The sequence below is a fragment of the Phalacrocorax aristotelis genome, chromosome 1 (assembly GCF_949628215.1).
Source record: "Phalacrocorax aristotelis chromosome 1, bGulAri2.1, whole genome shotgun sequence".
NCBI lineage: Eukaryota > Metazoa > Chordata > Aves > Suliformes > Phalacrocoracidae > Phalacrocorax > Phalacrocorax aristotelis.
The window spans coordinates 70945628-70966710 of record NC_134276.1 but is presented as its reverse complement, the minus strand read 5'-3'; the positions used below and the strand labels follow the sequence as shown (position 1 = coordinate 70966710).

Below are 21083 nucleotides of genomic sequence, written 5' to 3'. Positions count from 1 at the left end.
GGAATGCAAACTGCTTGTCCCTCTACTGATAAGTCTGTGTACACGTTCTGGGGACAAACGATTCTTGAACCCTGCACCAGGTTACCTGGCTGAAATAGCGAAAGGACTGAACTGTATCCCTGTGACCTGCAGTGAGAAAGTCCTCTCCAGAAGAGGAGGAAAGAGCTGCTACTGTAGTTAGAGCCAGGCTTGAATCAGGAGCATGGCTGTAAAAAATAAAGATGGGAATCTGAACTTTATTTGCTTGGTTCCATTTCTAATTATAATGCTGCGTTTTCTGCTTACTAATTTCTCATCAAGGCTGTGAAGCAGCAGAACTATGAATATGTGTTTCTTTTTTTTTGCAACAGTGAGTTAGCAGCCTGAAAAGAGCAAACATTGAAACTACTGTAAATTTAGTAGGTCAAGGAAACTTGAGGATTCAACCCAGTGGCCTAGTTTATTGCAGTCATGACAGAAACTGTACTGTTTGTACAGAAGAACTTTTATTCTTCGGAAGCATAGAAGGTTGCAGGTTAATTGCAAATGACTGTTTTTTCCCTCCTCTTCTTGACCAAGGCAACTACCTCAGGTAACACAAGTGGAAGCCAGAATTAATGTGTGTGGATAAGAAATGTAAAATAAAACACACCTAAGCTTTTGCTTAGATTACAGTGACAGTAAAAATTTAGTTTGGGATGAACATATTATAATAGTGTACATAAAATCTTGGATATTTAAAGAAATCTGTTTTACATTCTAACACTATATTGCCATGTCATTTTCAAATTAAAGAAACCTCAACAATTTTTTTTCTAATGTAGATAAGTACTCTGAAGAAATACAAGATTCATAAAGTGAGCAGTGCTTAGCTGTGCAGTATTACTTACCCGAAGTGTAACAAATAACATACAGCACTATTTGTTATACTGGTGAACCAACTCATCAATTAGTTGACACTAATTGAAAGAATGCAAAATGTGACTGAAAATAATATTATATATATGTGTTGTCCCTTTAAATTCTAGTGGTTAAGCATGGTAGGTGTTTTATGTTACAGCTTGCAAAGATCCTTATTAATCTGGTGACAGATTCTTATCAGACATCTATTTACAGTGTCTCCATTACCTCAGGATCCAAAAACAAACCATGTCCAGGGCATGCTTCCCCACTCCTCAAGCTGCAGGGTTTTCCTAAGTGACTATAATAATGAAAACTATTTATTTTAAAAAGGTAATAAATAGTACCGAGTGTTTTGTTGTGTCTTTAATGCGGGCCTGACAACCCTAATGCTTTGGGCAGTAAGCTGCAGCTTTTGAGACTGAAATGACGGCGGGTCTGGAAATGCCTGGTTTGCAGCCTGCTCACTGCATTCTTCCTGTGTTGCATTTGCTGCCCCTGCACTTGCCAGCACCACTGTGTGTGCAGTCGGCTGGAAGTAGATGGGATGCGTTGGACTTGTTACACTTGTACAGATAAGCTATGCACGCTCAGGAGAGTTGTTACAACCCATGACATAACCTGAGATATTTGTAGGTCTGCCAGCGCAGCCTGTGGGTTGCAAAGAGCTGTTTTGCTACTGAATATGAGACTTCTGGAGGGTGAAAGTGTTAAGTAGATTTGAGACCCTTCCCCACATATACTTTTGAGGTTGGTCACCAGAACTATGTATAAACTGAAGAGCTTGGGAACGTTTGACATCTTCCAGGCTTGGGTGTATGTCCTGGCCAAAATATCATTCCTTGTCAGGACAAAGTCCCTGCATGGCCCACTTTCTTCCTGAGATATGCAGGCACATGCCTTTGTGGGATCTATGGTGGCACCTATGACAAGTCCCCAGGCTGGGTAACTGTAAGATCAGAACAAGGAGGAGAGTTGTGACGAGCATCAGCAGTCTGTCAATATTGGCAAAAATGCAAGGACCTCTGTTGTCCCAGCCACATGCTTAAACTAGAAACATTACCTAAACCACTGAGTGTTGCAGGGAGGAAACTCGCATGCTTATGAAATCTGCATCATTTCTTCCACGGTGGATCCCATGTAACCATGATGATCTCTGCTTCACAGACAGCATGCAACCCTTGGGCCACAGAGGATCCTTCTGTTCCAGACCATGGTAAAATCAGCCAACAGTGAGGAGAGAGCTCACAATTATGTCAGTACTAAATGCAGATGGGGGTCTGGGATAGTTCTAGTTAAGCTTTCCTTCTTCTTAGTCTTGGAGTTTGCTTAGGATTGGAGCTAGTTTTTGCATGGCAATGGCCATTTTAGTTTTTGCTGACTAGGTCTGCCTCTCTATCACCAAGTGCAGGTGGACAAAAATGCAGGGTGAAGGACAGGTTAGGTGCACTGTTCTGCTAGCACACCTGCTCCACCTGTATTGGTAAGCCACTACCTCCCCCATCAGATTGCATTTGTCCCCACATCAGACCCTCATCTCTGGGTTTTTTTACCCTGGTGTGCCTGCAGGGGCTGTGCTGCTTGACAGAGGGCAGCGAAGTACACTGTGTCGTCTGCCAGTGTCCACGTGTCCTCCCAGATTCATCCCTCCGAAGTAATGCTGCCCAGTCACTTTGGGGATGTGGATGTGTGGGTGGGGTCAGAGATCTATAACTATGCTTCAGATCTTGGCCATTGTCCTCCAGAGCAGGCCATACCAACTCCACATAAAAGAAGAAAACTTCTGGACAAAACTAACTTTAATTAATGAGGAGAAACATGTTTGGTGTCTGCCAGTGGCTACAGCCTCAGCTGCTGCTATGGACACCCTCTTGCAAAATACTAAGAAAGTTTACTGTGTGAAGGTCTTGTTGACGTTACTGCTGCTTTTGGGATTCTTCTTTATGCTTTGCAAAAATTTTTTTATCCCATGTTTTAGAAAAAAGAACCTAGACCTGTGTGTTCATAATGTCAGTGAGCTTTATCTGAGCTCTCCCTCAGTCTGCCTTTCCATTTTCACTCACTCTCAGGGACGTTTGAGCTGTTCAGAGATGGGGCACTTGGCTTAGAGGCAGGACATGCTCTGCAGAAGACTTTCTGCAGTGGTATGTATCTCCACGAGACGTGGGAGACTCTTCTTCAGCTTTTTCCAAAGAGATGCTGGCAAACTTACCATCATCCTCCATGAGAAAGGGAAGTCTGAAGATTTCAGAAGGAAAAAATGCCCCCTGGGTTGGCAAATAAATATAATCTCAAAACCTGGTGGAACTGGGATAAATAACCATAGGACAAGTCCTCATGGGCTGTATTCAGAAAGACAACATAAATACACCTCTCTCTCTCTCTCTCTGTTTAGGTTTAGTGTACATGGTTTGACTGAGAACCCATACATGGGTATGCATAGCGTTTTTAAGTGGGAGATCAGAGAAGACATGTTTTTGCCCTAGATAGTAGAACCAGGAGTGACAGCTGTTTCACAACACATCTTGCCTTAGTTGCCCACCCTGGTAACAGGCAATTCAGATTGTGCTTTCCTACACTGAGTCACCACCATGAGGTTATCCTCCAGCCAGCTCTGCCAGCTATCCTTAAACCTGTTAACTTGGTAGCTGAGTGGTCCTGCACCATGGGCAACCATGCTGAGCAAGTGATGTACAGCCAGTAATGTCATTCTTTGCTCTTCCTGATGTTATAAGAAACTCAGTTTACTGACAGACTTGGGGCATGGGCACGTAGGTGTACTTCGAGTAAGCCCTGTCTGTTCTCTCATGTGTCAGCTGAGATGGCCATTTCATTCATTTGTAGGTGCTTTGGATGTTCAACAGCACCAGCATGATTTCTGGGGGTGTTTTTCTCCTATTCAGCCCTATGCACAGGCAAAGCAAGCAGTAGCCTAAAGTGGTGGAGGATGACAAATTGTCTGTAGTCTTGCTGCTTACTTTGCCTGGAAAGAGGAGCTGGCTACTGTCACTGGCATTGAGGAGGGGAATGGTTTGGTGGGACAATTGCTGGTGGGAAGGGAGAGAAGCCCTGCCCCAGGACATGCAGTTGCCACCCTGTCTGATATTGCTTAGCAGCAATAGAAGCAGCAATCCCTGCTTTCCAGGGATGCCCCTGGCTCTCCTCTGCTCTGCTTCTTTCAAAACACAGGCTTTGAGTGACCCCTGCACAGATCGTATGGATTAATATGTGACAAAACTCTCCATACACTGATGTCTTCTCAGAAAACTCCCCACTGTGGAAAACAAGTCTCGTGCCCAAAACTGTAGGTTCACCAAGTGTATAAATTTGAGCTTGGTTATGGAATGGGTTATGCTTTGTCTGTAAAGAGGACTATGGAAAAGTGAATAATATTCTGTAGACATGAGAGAGGCTGAAAAAAAAATCAAGCCAATGAAATACAGGGTAATGTTTTCCTTTCAGGATTACAGCTTGTGCCATGACCATGAATAAATATGTGGAGGAAAATGTTTCTCAAAAATCCTATACAACAATAAAGTATTTCATGAAGATGCTGAGCAGTGTCAGTGAGACCTTAATCTTCATCTTCATGGGAGTGTCTACAGTTGGGAAGAACCATGAGTGGAACTGGGCCTTTGTTAGCTTCACCCTCCTTTTCTGTTTAATCTGGAGGGCACTGGGTAAGCGAGTCTCAGACTACATGTCAGTATTCTTTGCAAGTGAAACTTTTTACCTCTTCTCAAGTAGAAAAATGCCAAAATTTAGACAGACTGTCATCAGCTTGTAGAATGGTATTCTTATTTGTAAAGTGTCCTAGATTGCAGGTCAGCTTCCACCTTCCCCCAGAATGGAGCCCAAAAATCAGTTTGGTCCTGATCTTGCCCATCTAAAGACAGAGGCAGTCTGCTTGTTAATAAAAGTACATGCATTTAAGTAAATATTTATTTACCAGTAAGCAAATTTTGCTTAAAAGGATTAGCAGTTGTAAAACAATTAAACAGATTGTGGGGGCTTTTTTATTTATGTTTACTAGCTTTGGGATTTTCCCAGTCAGTGGCATAAAGAGCATCGAAACAGGAAATGCTCTTAATTGAAGTGCTGTTCAGGTATACATTTTGAAGAAAAAAATCCTGTAAGAAACTTCTTGATCCATCCTGAGTTTGCAGTACTAGCTCTTTTTTTTAAACGTGAGACCTAAGTGCAGGTTAGGCTCGTAGGTCTTAAACCTGCCTCTTGCCCTGGTTTCATCTGTAATGATTCAGTCCCTCTGTGTGTAAAGGCGGCTCATGCTCTGATCTGCCTCTGCACCCCTACTTCCAGCTCCCAAGTCTCCCTTCAGTGCAGAAATCTGGACTATTTTCCCTCCTGTGCCTGCAACCCCACAATTAATACCTTATGCTGAAAAGCAGCCAAGCAGCCTGACTGCTCCCCCCCAGCTCCTGGCCCCCACGCTTGCTCTTTTCACTTGCCTTTATACCTTTGCTCCAGTCCACAACATCCCTGGAGCTTTTGCCTTTGGTACAGCAGCATGCGCTGGTATCTTCTCCCTCCATCCTCAGTCCTGCATCCTTCTTGTATGTGCAAGTAAAATTAAGAGAGTGAATAGGAGTTTGCAGGATTCAAAGCACAGATTGATGAAGGTGACAAGCCAAAGTGATCAAAAGCACTTCAAACCCTATTAAAAAAAAATTAGGAGTCTTGGTCTATACTGACAGAGAGAATTATTGCTGTTCTAGAGGTGCAGAGTCTAGCAGATAGCTGTCTTGTGGAGATCAATTAGCTGCTTCAGGTCCTAAATCCAGCTGACCTGAGGTAGTTAGCTCACTAAATATGTTTAAGGTGATGGTCCTTAGGCATTTTAGATTTTTCTTCCATGGTATTTTCAAGCTGCTAAGTAACATTTCATTTCTTCAATAATATATAGGTAAGAAGCAAATAAAAGTGTTTTAAAACTAATGTTAGCATTGTGGGGGATTTCTGTGTAATTTAATTTCCCCTTTTTTCCCTCCTCCCTGTATTTCTCTTTTTTTTTTTCCCCTCAGGTGTTTTTGTTCTGACTCAGATCATTAATGTGTTCCGGACAATTCCTCTCACTTTTAAGGACCAATTTATTATTGCCTATGGAGGCCTCCGAGGAGCTATTTGTTTTTCACTTGTATTTCTGCTTCCTCCTGCTGTGTTCCCCAGGAAGAAATTGTTCATCACTGCTGTTATTGTGGTGATATTCTTTACAGTTTTCATTCAGGTAATGCTTTTCTTCTGGACTTCTTTCTCAGACAGGTTGTAAATAAGCAGTGGGTAGAAAAACAAATGTCCTAACTTACTGGAAGGAACATACTTGAAGGTACTCTCCATGGTCATAGTTACCAAAAAACCCCACACTATGCAGACCACAGTCAGGTACCCAAAGTATGCCAGATATTACATACTTATGCTAACATGGAAGTAGTATTAAGCATTTAAGACCTAGCGAGGTTGGAGTAGAGATACAAGATAATCTGGGCACAGCCCCAGCACTAATTCCTTGTTAGAATATTTAAAGTTGTGCATTTACTCAGGAGCTCAGTGTTGGATACGGTGAACAGTGAGCAGGGGATGGAGGCCACTGAGGGCACTGGGAGGTGAACGGGAGTGTTTGAGTCTGGGTGTTAAGCAGTGATCATGCAAGCCAGCTGGACATCCATCCAAAAGCACCAGGTGTGTGGAAGAAGGTGAAGAACTTGTCTCTGGTGTCAACCTGGCTGTGGAGGCCCGGTCAAGGGTGACCAAGAGAGATGGAAGTGACTGAAACCAGCAAAATGAAGAGGAGGCTAAGCCCCTCAAATAAACATGTCAGTCTAGTCACTACCCAGAGAGGTGAGAGAGATGCGAGAGGCTAGTATATGGAATTTCACGTCTGTGGCCAAAAAAAATGTACTTTTTTAGCCTGCCTTTTACATCAATAAAGGTGCCATGGGAAGCATCAAGTATCTGTGCTTGGGAAAGGGGAAAAGGTGGCTGGAGCAGCTGGAGGTCAGTTAGTTGACATTAGTATGTAAGCTGTGAAAACTGACTTTGAAGGAGAGAATAATTTAAAATATGGAGGTAAATGGAATGTGTTATGAAATGCAACATGGCTTACCAAAGGGAAACCTGGTATCATTCTTTGATAAGGCAATTTATTTTCTAGACTAATCTCATCTAACTGGGTTATTGTAAAATCTTCAGGGGAGAGGCCTACACTGGAGATTGTTAGCTTAACTACTCGTGAAACTGAAGTTTAGATTGACATTAGGATGATTGTAAAGTTAATGAGGAAGCAGCTGACAGTTTCTCCTATAAAGGGAAACAGAAGCATATGGTCCTTTGGGTCAGAAAGGACCTCTGGGGGTCTCTAGTCCAAACCCATGCCCAAAGGAAGGCCACCTTCAAAGCTAGATCATGTTCCTCAGGGCCATGTCAAGTTGAGTTCTGAATATCTCTATGGATTCCACAACCTCTCCGGGCACCTGCTCCAGTGTTCGACCACCCTGGTCAGATAATAGGCTGACAAGATGTTATTAATGGAATTCCTCAAGGATGGTTCCTGGGGGTGGTTTTGTTTAATATTCTTGTTATCGACCATGACACATAAATGTAGGAGTTTTTTGTTGCTCATGTTTCTTGATTACAGGCTTTGGAAGGTGTTCTCAGGGTGCCAGCGAGATGGGGTATCAAGTAGAAGGAAGAGAATAACTGAGGGCCAATACGATAGAAACAGAATGAAATTTAACAGTAATGAGGTCAAACGTGTTCTTGCTAGGCCTTTCTTACTAGGGATTTCTCTTATGAAATGAGAACCTTTCATTTGGAGAAAAATAGAAAGGGAAAAATACACAGGTGTACTAGTTGATAATGGGGTAGAGTTTAAGCCACCAATGCAGTGGGGACAGAAGAAAGGCAAAACGTATCTTAAGACATATTGTGATACAGAATAGTGTAATGTTCTAGAGCGATCACGGGACTGGTAAGCCTGTCATGTGAAAGGAGACCAGGATGCCTTGGCCTTAGCAAAATTAAGGAGAAGAGGGAATATAATTACTGTTTATATGAGGGAGTGAACACCAGAGGAGGAACACTCTTTAAACCTAAAAGACAAATGTTGGCACAAGAACAAAGTGGTACAAAGTGGCCATGATGCAATTAAGAAGCAGCTTTCTAATTATCAGAACAATGAGGTTCAGGATGAGTGTTCCAGTGTGAGCAATGGGGCAAAGAAACCTACCTACTTTTAAGATAAAGCTTGATTCATTTACAGAAAGAAATGCGTGACCTGGTTGTCTGGGATAGTAGGGAGTGATCTCAACACCATGAGAGATTCATTCCTCTCCCCTGTGCCAGTGTGCCTATACAAATAAACTAATTATGTCAATTCTTCCACAAATAATTGTTCAAAAACATGATATCATTCTGGGATAGCCAAAACTTTTAGTTCTTTCTCTGAGAATAGTCATGCAAGGACACATATTTACAAAAAGTCTTAGCGTCACGGGTCTTGAACAGCAATTTTAGTGCCACTGTTGACACATCTTTGAGTACCTGTTGTGGAAGTAATCACTGAAAAAGAGGACTTCATATGTTTCCTTTGGAATGATGGGGATTCCGTTTATTAAATCAGAAAACAAGTGAGGCTTTTTCTAATATATAACAGAACTGAAAAAAAAAAAATTTAAAAATACCACGGATGGGTTAATTGACATATTCCTGATGGGGTTTGTCAGGTTGTCCATCTTGGACCTTTTAACTCTAGAGAGACTATTCCTTCCTTCTGTTGTGTTAGTGGAGTCTGTGCGCAGGCGAGGACTTCATAACTAAATGCAACACTTGCTAATCACAAAAGTGAATTCACTATTATTGTGTCAGGCTGGATTTTGGGGTTAGGAAGGTGAAATGGTATCCAGAGCTAAAAAGATAACCACAGCCACTTTCAGTGCTCTGACAGAGATGGAAAAGACCGAAAGTCTTTGTTTTTTCTTTATGCCTATGGAAAAAACCCAGAACTATTTCCCTTTTTTTTCTTCACAGGGAATAACAATTCGCCCACTGGTGGAGTTTCTTGATGTCAAAAGGTCAAATAAAAAGCAGCCTGCTGTCAGTGAAGAAATTTATAACAGAGTATGTTGCAGCTTCAGTGTCATAGATGAAACCCTCATATAGATGTAATTCCTAGTGGCTTTCAGTAAGACACGGATTCAGCATACAGTATTACAGAGAGACACACACTCTTTTAGATTTCTTTCTGATAGCTGTTATAAGCACAATAACTGTAAGCTTATATTTAACCTTTGGCAGTTATCAAAATTAACATTATTATGTATCACTGTATTGGAATCTTCACTTTCTTAACTGTTCACCTCTTGGGGTAAATTAACTTTCTGTAGTTTGTTTCACATATGAGATAGATACATATTATTTTAGAACTTGGCTATATTAGGAAAGCTTTGGCAATTTAATTACATTACACTGCATTTGAGTTAGTCCAATTAAACAAATGCAAACTCCTCCTAAATACACTCTTAAACTTAACTCTCACATCATCAACCTCTTTATGGATTTGTATTTGGTATGTGTATGTCTGTAATTATTGCAGTTTATTAGCCATGCAAATTCATGAATGTATATCTCCTTGCAGCACACCTGTGGCAGGTGGTTTGAAATTCTAAAAATGAGGAATAATAAGGGCCATATTCAGCAAAAGAGTCAATCTAAGCATCTAAAAGTCCATCCTTTAAGAGCTTATCCTTTGGACATATCTACCAGGATTTCCCCCTGAATTTGAGAGACCCCTACTATAATACTTGAATTAAGGGCAAACGAGCTGCCTCTGGGGATCAAGTGAGATCTTAGGTGAACTGGTTCACCCTTTTGTAATTCATAATAGACTGAGGAAGAGCATGTTTCTAATACTAGGCTTTGAGGATGCTTTGAGGTGAGTCTGGATCACAGTCCCCCAAAATAGGAGCTCAGGACTGATGCTAGGTATCTCAGCTCTGTCCAGTGCATCCCGAGGGACCAGTGCTGATGCAGGGAGCTGTGGCCCACTCAGGTTGTCTCTTCCGCAAAGTCATACCCAGTTCACTGTCAGGCCCGGGGTAAATCCCTGGAGAAGTCCCAGGCATAGCCCTAAGTGGCTAGGGAACCTAAAAAAAAAAGAAAATATGGGAAAAAATAGTTACCTCCACATTCAGGCAGGATCTGAGCAAGACTGATGTTGAGGAAATTAGCGACTAACTTCTGTCCTTTCGGGGCTGTGAGCTAAGGAAGGTCCAGGGGAACAAAACAGAGCCTGGCTCTGAGTTTGCTTAGGCCGCATTTAGTTAAATTGAAGCATCATCCTGAAGTCTGACTATACTTTCCTGTTTTGAATTAAGTTAGAAACTGATCGTATCTAAGGGCAAGTCAAGTAATGTCTGTAAGTTTATGTAATGAACCAACATTTTGCCTTTAGTTCTTTGACCACGTGAAGACTGGAATTGAAGATGTGTGTGGACACTGGGGTCACAACTTTTGGAGAGATAAGTAAGAATGCAATTTAACACTTCTGTTATACAGGAGAGGCTAAACTGCTCAGCAGCAACAAACGAAGGCTGTTGGGCATCAGATTTCATTTTCAGTGTTTTATTCTTGAAAGTGGATGGTTGTTTTTAGACCATGTGGGTTACAAAGGGAAAAACAGAAAAACAATGGCTTTTTACTAAACCACAAGCAAGTAGAACAAAATCTCCAGCTGGGAAGAAAGGCAGCTCTCTGATCCCAGAGTAAAGGAGCGTACCTTCTGAGGGTGTGTGTCCTCTCCCTGTTTCTGACTGTTTTGGAGCATTTCCTATGTGTCTGCTGAACCTTTCATCCCATGCAGCTTTCCTCCTGCAAATTGTACATCTTTGTGGTGTTAAGTGAGGGGTTAGTTCCCTATTTGGTGAAAAATATACAAAAGCTTTGGGACTTTCCCTAGACAGATCAAGGCACTAGCTGGCATGAGGTGCATGAGAGATCCTAATGGCAGGCAGCTCCACAGTTCTTGATGGTATTATTTAAGACTTAGTGTCAATTAAGAAGATTACCACTGGCAATACCTGAATAATTCATGTTTTCAGTTTAGCTGCTGAATCATCATCATCATTGGTTTGGATCTAACTCCTTTTTCTCAGAAGCACACTCTTTTACACTCAAATCCTTTAGACCCAAAGTGTGGTCATTGCTCACTCACCTTCTAGTCATTGCTCCAACAAGAACTTAAATGTTTTCTACAAAGAGGAATAGCAGCTCAGCACCTCAGCAGGAAGGGCTGAGAAGGGCCCTCTCCAAATGACTTGAGGGCATGACAGTGAGGGCACACTCCTGCTCCTGACTGCATGATGTGGGTACAACTTTCCTTCACCCACCCTGGTTCTCCTCCAGTCTGTGTAAAATCTTTAGTTACCAGGTTATGGAGCAAGGAGAGTCCCACCTCTTCATGACCTTCAGAAACATTTCTGACCCAAATTCAAGAACAATTTCAGAATCGCTGGAGGGCAAAATATTTTCTGACAAACAAAATCACCCCAGCTGTAATCACTATTTTTTCACTAAGCATCCAAGAGGGTTGCAGTTGCTCTAGAGGAAGGGATAACTTCCAAAGTTTTACAAAAGCAGGCTACAATTTCAAAGAAAAAGCAGCCGGTGCAAATTTAGATCTTTTGTTTGTTATTACAGTAAATATTTAATGTTCTCTTTGTCTTGATGAAAATGGAGAATTAAAAATAATATTCTAATAACACAGTATACCTTAAAGTTGCTGCTAGGGAGACTGTCCATTAATGTATTAACCAAAACACAGGTTAAGTCCATCTATCTGAAGCAAAGATGAACTTCATCTTTATTATGTTACTCAGCGGTAGGTTCTTAATATGAACAGACACTCCCAGGACATAAACTCCTTCTGAATTGCATTAGCTACAGTATATTGGCTTTCCCTAACTATACACAATAAAAATTAACTGGTTGGGTTGGTTTGCCTCACGTACAGGTTTAAAAAGTTTGACAACAAATACCTGCGAAGACTTCTAATTCGGGAGAATCAGCCCAAATCCAGCATTGTTTCTTTGTACAAGAAGCTGGAAATCAAACATGCCATTGAGATGGCAGAGAGCGGAATGATAAGCAAGGTCCCATCGTCGGTGTCTCTCAGGTAAGCGAGCAATGCCACTGTGGCCAAGCATTTCAGCTGGGTCATGTAATTTATTTCACAGCCCAGTCTGTAGGCAGAATAATCACTTTGACTTAGGACACTTCGCGTCCAAATGTCACCTGAACAGTAAGTGTACACAAAACAAGAGTGTTTTTCTTGCAGCTCACACACAAAGCACTTGGTGAGCTGTGCTTGTCTGGAGCATGTAGTTTTACAAGGGCAGCTGCTCACAGGGACACTGATTTGCCATGTAGAGTAGAGCTGGACTTGAACCAGTGCCTGTACATCTGCTGCAAGTAGCGACGGGAAGCCTGAGGGGAATTTTGAAAAGTACCTGAATCAGACTTACAGTTTAATGTAATTTATGTCAAATTTTGGAGACTGAGTTTTGTGGTTTATCACTGACTCAAATGAGATCAAGGTTTTACTCCTACATGTTACATTTTTACCTGTTCCTTAGTTGTTTTGTTTCCAACTCTAACAAAGGAAATAGTTCAAATGTAATTCCCAGCCAGAAAAATAAACCCATTCTTCCTCTCTCTCTCTTTCCTCTATTTTCCTTTTTTGTTCTTCCACAGTGAATATCATGAAGGAAAAATAAAGCCACTTTCTCCCACTGAAATGGAAAACATGCGAGAAATATTAACAAAGAATCTCTACCAAATACGACATCGAGTAAGGATGAAGTTGTGCATATTTAAATATCCCACTAGTCTTTGAATATACTGATTACCTTCCTAACATATCTTTGGACTAGTGCAGCATCTACTGTATTGCAGAAAAATAATTATTGCTGTTACTTACTACTATTGCCTATGAATCCATTTCCTATCACATGTAGAGCAACATATTCATACTCCTTTATGTAAATAGCTTACTTGATTGTATACTATGGATAAAGATTAATGTTTTTGTTTTGTTATTATCTGCAATATACTTTAAAAGGATCATAGGTCCAAATTCAACCTGACATTGTCCCACTTATATCAGTATTTTGTTCACTTTGTGATATGGAATTAGATTTCCTATTTGCCTCCAGTTGTGTTAATGTTTGTATTAACAGCAGAGGTGATGAGCTGGAAAAATAGTGAAATAGAAACAAAAGGACATTTCACATTTACCCTCCTGTGGCTAAGTAGTTTGAATGCCTGAGCCCTTGGAAAGCATTCAAAAGTGGAGCAAGCTTCAGCTTGCTGGAGGTAAAAATGACTTCCCCCTAGGTGACTCATCACTTTCAAATGTGCGTCCTCTATTGACATATTGACTGAGCTAGTACAATGTTGTGGTAAACTGTATTATGCCAGCTTCTTCCAATTTCTCATTCATTATAAATATCAGCAGGTTAAAAAAGCCCTCAAACCAAACAAAACAGGTGCTTATGAAGCAGATGACTAAAAAAAATGCTGGCATAATTGCTGCTTTTGTTCTTAATCATCTGCAAGATGATTTTGTTCACAAGGATTTATGATGCTTATTAAAACATTAAAGCAAAAAGCCTGTTTTGCACTCTGCATATTGTTCAACACATTTGACATTATGATTTTCAGAATGTGACCACTGCGTTTATATTTCAGACAATGTCATATAACCGACATAGCCTGGCTGCAGATGCAAATGAAAAGCAGGCCAAAGAAATTCTGATCCGTCGCCGGCACAGCCTTAGGGAGAGCCTGAGGAAAACGAACAGCCTGTCAAGAGAAAGACCGGTACTTGCATTTTGGTTGTTTTAGAGAAATCAGTTCTTTGTAGCTAAATGTCATGCAGAAAAAAGTCTTCTGAAATGCAGAAAAAATAATTCCTTTGGAAATTTGAAAGACAACTGTACATATAGTGTCACACTTACACCTTGAGTTGCACACATAGGCCCCTTAATTTGTGTTGTCCTGTTCAGCAAAGCTTCAGTCTTGCAGAATGTGATATGGGAGTGGGATCTGCTGCCATAGTTTTATCTCGGAGGAGCTGAACAGACTCTGCGCACAGCGTACTTTTAAGCGATGGTCACTATTCTTTATCAGTATTTTGATGAAGCGTGGATGATCAAGGTCAAAAATGACTTTGAGATAGACAAACTACTTACAGTATGCTCCAAAATACGGGGAAGAGAACTTTTAATTGAGTCAGTCAGAGCGAGCTCTTCATTTGACAAATGTTGTGGGCTTTTTAGTATTTATAAAATGTAGTCAGGACTTCACGTTTTGACACAGAGTAGGAAAACCCCCTCCGCCTACAAGAAATGCTGTAGCATGATAATATTTGGCGCTCTGAGGCAATCCTGCAATACCTTTGCTGTAAACTTCAGACCATATTTGAATGGAGCACAGTGATTCAGCAGGGAAGCTGATCCCCCAAAATCATCTTGCCATTTAGGTATCATGGAAATTAACCATCCTATAAATATGTATTTTCATGTTACAGGAATACTTAGTGACTGTGGTCTTCATTGATACAGTTGTTCTTCAGCAGCTGAGGCTGGAGTGATGTCTCCAATAAGAGCTATATCTCATTTGTGATCATCACCAGGGCTACTGTGGTGTTAATTGTGGCAATAATTCTGTTCCTGAATGATTTTTTCACCTTCAACCACAGCTACATATGTTGCCTTTTTCATACAAATAAATTATTTATTAGGTGGAATGCTGAAGACACTCAGCAGGATGGAGACATTTTTGGGGCAGGGGGAGAAACAGGGTGTCTGACGTCTTTTTAAAATGCACAGGCTGTAATTTCAAAAGTAATTATCCTTGGATAGATCCACCACAGAAGGAAGCATGGTGGTCCTGGGCAGCACAACAATATCCAAAGAGGAAGAATGTCTCATGGAAAATGAATTTCCTTCCAGGTTCCCTTTGAGTGTGCAGCAATGAGTGGTACAAGCAAGGGAGAGCTGGTAGACTGTAAAGGTTTTAAGAAATCTTTGCCACAAATGTAAGAAAGGATGCTTTTGAGAAATCTTTTAATTTTAAAAAAACAGCAGCCTGTCCTGGAAAGTACTTCTTATGTTGCAGGAAGCATGAGGTGTGCTCTGTACCCAGGGCCTTTAGAGCTTAGTCCTGGGAAAACAAGGATTTTATGCCCTGAACTGGTAAATGATCACACTGGTGCCTAACTTCCCCATCAACTTCAGTGTGACTAGTCAACTGTATAAAGTAATTTATATGTATAAAGTGCTTGCAGGATCAGAATACAGATTAGTTCTTGCGTCCGAGCTTCAGTCTCACCCTAATTTTTGCAGCTGACTAGTAAAAAGTTTCAATCTGGAGTTGCATGAAGCGATGTCATGCTTGCAGCGTTTGCCTTCCTTAGGAACACCTGTACAGGTAAGGTTGAGGTTAGAGAGCATACATTTATTAACTTTGATCTCAGAAGGCATATCACTAGGCTTTCCTTTGATTAAGCTGCTTGAGATTACTCAGTCTTTCCCTCAGTTAGCACAGACCTTAACCAGCAATCACCGTTAACTTCAGTGTGTATTAAAAGGTCACATATTAGCTAATCCCAAACTACTCTCCAGCCCTTTAGCTACATAACCCCGTTCAAGCCTCAGTTGTGTATCTTAACATACATTATACAGGTACTTCAGTCTGCAGTAACTTAACATTTCTTGTATTTCTTTGCACGCAGGCTGCTGCGAATACAAAAAGATTCCTTTCACTTCCTAAAAACACTAAACTCCCAGAGAAACTACGAGTGAGAAATAAAACATCATCCAGAGGTAATGAAAATTTTTCTGCTGTCTTTTACTGTGGTGCAGTTGTTTTGCCTATGTAGAAGGAAAGTTTTTCCAGGGATGATATAGAGAAATCAGCATATTAATTTTCAAATAGATATTAAATGTTTTATGTGCACCTGCTCTCATTCGAGAGTTAATACCTTCATAGCATATTTCTAAGTATTGGATATTTAGCAGTGGTCTTAGAGCATTAAAAGTGGTGGGTCCTAAAGCAGGTATTTCAAACCTTGCGGGGCTTTCTCAGTTCAAATGCCGCGGTGGCATAGTCCTCGCAGCACATCTCCTCTTATGAGCCAGCAGCAATCTGAAACACTTCTGCATTACCATGGCTCATTCTCCTTGTCTTTATTCTGTAATGTCCAGGTCTTCCTCTTGGATTATTAGCCTATTTGGTTTCTTTTTTCGCTGGGGTCAGGGTAGAGGACGCTGCCCTGAGAACCAAACCAGAGGGGAGAATGAGTACATGAAATCTGGTTTGTGGTTCTTATGAAGAACTTCTCAAAATGCTGTAGTTTACAACCAAAATGTAATAATTTTTTCTGCCTAAACTCACAGATGTTTTCTATTGGAGATCTTGAATTCTAACAAAAAAAAAATCTGGAGGAAAACAACAATTTGGTGTGAAAATTTGCCCAATTCTATATATTACTTTTGATTATTACCAGCTGCATTACCATGCTTACACCGTGCTCAGGAGCATTCCCTTTCATGAGAAGCGGCCATCAAGATCACTTGCTGGGAAGATGAAATCTCTGCACAATCACTAAAATGTCTTGATTCCCACTCTTCCAAATTAATTTAGCAATAGACCATGTTTTTGTCTGTTAATTACATCTTTGCTCTCCTGAATGTAGGATGCCTTTTATTCTGTAGTTCTATCTGCAGAGGTCACCTACTGTCACCTAGAATTAAAGAGGAAATTTGCCTCCAGATTATTCAGTTGTCAAAAAATGTATTATTTGACATATTTAGGGGGGAAAAAGCCTGCAAACACAGTCTGATGAAGACCTTCCTTGATATATATTTATCTGCGTGAACGGACAATTATGTGGTGGTATATTTTGTTGACCACTTCCTCACCTTTTTAAAAGAAATAACATGTAGGCTACTAATGGAAGTTGTTCTAATGAGTGTTGCACAATACACAATTCTTTGCTTTGATATATTGAAATAATCATAGCTGACTTAAGTCTAAGAACAAATTTGAGGCATTCATAAATGATTGTTAAAATTATTCTCAAATGACTGAAGTGTGCAAGTTTTGGTGAAGATGTTAGTCAATTTAAAAGAAGTCTGCTGGGGAAAGCCCATGCACACGTACACATCCAGCTTAGTTTCCCTGATAGCGATCGCTTAAGGGTATTGCCTGAATGATTCTCAGAAAGAACTGACCAAAAGGTCAGCTTTACCTTGACCATTTACTACCCTGCTGTGATGGAGTGAAGGAGTCTGCAGCACTTGCAGCCTGTGAGATTTGTCATGTAGATTTTCTCTGATATCTTACATTCAGGCGTATTAAGGATAGGATGTTTCCTCCCATCTGTACATTGTCGTTGGAAGATCCTTTGCTCAGTGGGCTATTGACGCTCCTTTTCCAGAGTCAAGTTTCTAGAGCCCCTGTGCATGGAACATTTCCAAAAACATTGGAAATGCCTCTCAGATTAGCTTTCATGGGACGTGAGGGTGAGAAATCTCATTTCTGTATCCTGCTTGGACGTAAGTGGGAACTAGACCCCAGGTAGCTCAAAGACAGGTTTTTTCCATGTCCAGAGGCAGAATTGCGGAAATGTCAACTCAAACAGGGGAGCACTTGGCGATTAAGGAACAGCTGAGCAAGGGCTTTCTAAAAAATCGCAGTTTTGAGGGGAGGGATGTTTGTAAGTCAGATCTATCCTGTCCTGGCAGAGGTCAGTGTCAATTCTTAGGTCTAATCAGAAAGCACCAAATTTAGGAAACACAGGAAAACGTTCTTCTTTGGCTGCTGGTGCTCAGTGTACTCTTATCTGAATACTCCTGAAACGGTACTATTCTGCACCTAAAATTTTAATTTTGTTTTCAATAAACAGTGGGTGACAGCAGTGACTCTGAGATGGATGCAGCTACCACAGTGCTCAATCTAAGACCCAGAGCTGGGAAAATCTTGAGAGACCAGAGGCTGAGACAGCAGAGGCCACTGCCTGAGTTCAGGGTGGAGTGGAAGAACGAAGTTGACGGGAGCCAGGATGGCCAAGGAGAGCAGCAGGAGCCGAGCACCTTGCCTCAGCCGTCCATCGGGTTCAGGCAGCCACTGCTGACGCGACCAAGATTTGGCACCTTGAGCAGGGAAGATTTGACTGCAGACCATGGGTCAGCAAGACCTATACCACCACCACGGTTAGTTAGGCAGGCATCACAAGGGGAAAGGCAGAGAAATAAGCCTGAGAACCAGCCATATTGAACATAGCTAAAAGAGAACTATTGGTAATAAACCATGGACGTATCGAATTAGGTTTCTAAACTATCTGATCAGACTATGGGATCCACTGAAAAAAAAAAACAAGTGTCAATGTGGGTCTAACCACTTACATTTGGGTAAAGTCATTGCCATTAATTAAGTGAAAGGAATACTGAAGCAATTGCAAAGCTGAAGACATAAAAAAAAATCTCTTTTATAAATAACTCATGGCAATGCTTTAATTACATTATTTCCACTATTAAGATAGGATGGAAATGTGCCTTATCACATCATCTCTTGTGGAACCAAGTCATGCAGCTTCAGTACCCAGTTATCCATTGAAAATCATTGTTGAAAGTCTGGTGAAGAATGGGTTCTTAAAAAAATTCTGTATCATTTCAGATTTTATTTATAATCAAGTAATACTTGTTTTAACCAGAGCTTTAATATAAGTAACACTGAAAATTGCACAATGCACCTATCGTACAGACTTTATAAGAAGAATAAATATGTTCCTGAAGCCCAGTTTGTTTGAAGAGCTGTGATGCAGAAAAAGAGGAAGAAGAGAAGGAACAAGCTGTAGGAGCAGAATTGCAAATACAGTATACAGAGAGGAGTTGCAACAGAGGGAAGACCTGAATAGCTTGAATTTTTACTTTCTGAATTTTTGGCATTATGTAACTTTTGAAAGGTACTGAGGGTCGCCAAGGGAAATCTGAATGACCTTGACCTTCACTGATGTCAGCAAGAGCTGAGAACACCTAGCAAGACACCAGAAGCCCTAAAAGAGAATATTTCAAGCGGAAAAATAACATTCTTATTCAAAATTGCTTTTTGCACCTTAGTTTCTTGATTGCAGTGCAAACACAGCGGTAGAATAGTTGCAGAGCACTGCACATAGACAAAGCAAGCAGTCTCCTGTTTGAGTCAGGGACCACTGAGACTCGAGAAACGCATTCACTCATGCTTATGACCCTGGTCAACTTCTTTTACTTTTTCTTTCCTCATCTGTAAAAGGGGAAAAAAATATTTTCATTGTCTGAGCTATGCACTCCAAGGAACAAAAATGTTCTAATTTGTTTGTACCAAAAAGTAGCACAGCGGGGCCCTGGAATCAGCTGAAGTCACTGTGCACCTTAATAACACCCGTAAGAAACATGGACTTCGTCACCCTAGTGTAAAAGGCTGCCATTTGAGTGCATATGGGAAGGGAGGGTGCATTAAAATAAATGATACTTAACTGTAGCTCTCAGGAATCTGCACTTTCTGTCCCACTTAACCTGTCTTAAGTTTTGAGCTTGCTTTAGCACAGATACACATTTCAGCACAATGCATAAATTGTTTTCATTCTACTTGTTGCAAGATTGATAACTTTCATTGAAGAATGTACACTGTGAAATCATAACTTTTCATTAGCACATTTCTAAATCTGTGGGCAATAAGATTAATTTTTTTAATTTAAGCTTGTTTTGAAAGAACTATTAAAAATCAGAATTTCCTTTTAAAATCACAGGGTAGATTTCTTTCAAATGTTCACATGCGGTGTTGATGAATTAGTTTTATAAATGGGCATTTAAGACTTTCCTTCTTCTAACAGCTTTTCCAAAATCTTTATTTCATGTGTGTATTTGAAATGTCTAACCTTCCTAAACTCATTTATTGGCATAGGTCTTTTAGTCTTTTTCCTCTGTTCCAGCTATGGAAGTTACTGCTGCGTGACAAATGTCCCTCTAAGCTGCCGAGGGATGGCTATGCGAATCCGAGAAATCTCAGTCAAATGATCATGGCTATTCTCGACAAATTATTTTTGTGGAAGGCAATGCTTAGCTATCCTTTAATGATCGCCTCCTGTTTGGAAATAAAATGGGATTCAAACAAAGCCACCAAGCTTTAAAAACAAATTTGAATTTGTCTTTCAACAGGAAAACATGTTTCATCAGTAAAATTGTCAGTGAGTACTCTGTCACTGCCTTATCTGGATCATGTTTGAATAAGAAAGAAGCCTTGAGTTTGGATTTCGGTTTTGAAACCACGTCTTCCTGGCAGATCAGACTGCTTAGACTAGGTGCTTTGTAGCAGGCCCGTCTGAAATCTGACCAAATAAATAAATAAATAAATAAATCTGAAATGTTGCACAAGCACATTTAGTTTACACAATGTGGAGCTTTCTCTTTCATGAGCTGGTAATGACCAGCCAAGCAATTGGCTTGTATCTGGGGAAAGCTGCCTTTTGTTTTCAAACGGTTGTCATTTTTGGGGGGCACAATTTTAAATAATGAATGCAGGTTTCAGGAACTTTACTGCTCTGCTGGTTGTCCTTTCGTACAGTGCACGCTCAGCTCATCGGTACTTAAACCGGGTGCCCCAGAATACAAGCACATCAAATTGGAGGTCGCTTTTATGAAATCTGGTCCTAAGCTCTCGGTGCTTCAAAACATGCTAGCATGTTGTTACCTTTCCAAAGCACTTTGGGATCCACAGAAGACAAGCATCAAGGCAGACCTGCAGCAACGTTACACTGTGAAGCAGAATCACATATCTCCTGGGACTCTCTTACCTTAAAAGTGCTCTCTCCCTTCCCCACTCCTGCTGCTCCCACCCTTTTCAGGCTCTTTTTCACTACTGCTGGGTGAGACCCTCATCACCTATGGGAACTATCCTCATTGTTCTCCTCTTCAGTAGCAATGACAGCAGCAGGTGGCAGTCTGTGTCCCAGGTAGCCCTTCTCATTCAACTCTTGCTGTGGTTTGGATCAGAGGTTTGCCTTTTCCTACTTTTTTTTTTTTTCTTTTCCTGTGAAGGAAAAACAAGTTCAATAGCACTTTTTGATCTTTCTAAAAGGTCCATCTAACTTT

The 21083-nt window shown here is 40.8% G+C and overlaps 1 protein-coding gene across 1 annotated transcript in view; it reads left to right on the top strand.

Annotated features, from left to right (window-relative positions):
* SLC9A2 (solute carrier family 9 member A2) overlaps positions 1–20100 on the top strand; it is a 34454-nt gene extending 14354 nt beyond the window's left edge. Inside the window, exons 4-12 of the mRNA XM_075092421.1 lie at positions 4342–4559; positions 5922–6124; positions 8923–9012; positions 10346–10416; positions 11903–12064; positions 12643–12739; positions 13639–13770; positions 15686–15776; positions 17861–20100. Of these exons, the coding sequence (XP_074948522.1) occupies positions 4342–4559; positions 5922–6124; positions 8923–9012; positions 10346–10416; positions 11903–12064; positions 12643–12739; positions 13639–13770; positions 15686–15776; positions 17861–18231 (1435 nt within the window). The 3' untranslated portion in view covers positions 18232–20100. The remainder of the gene's footprint in view (positions 1–4341; positions 4560–5921; positions 6125–8922; positions 9013–10345; positions 10417–11902; positions 12065–12642; positions 12740–13638; positions 13771–15685; positions 15777–17860) is intronic.
* The last annotated feature ends 983 nt before the right edge of the window (positions 20101–21083 follow it).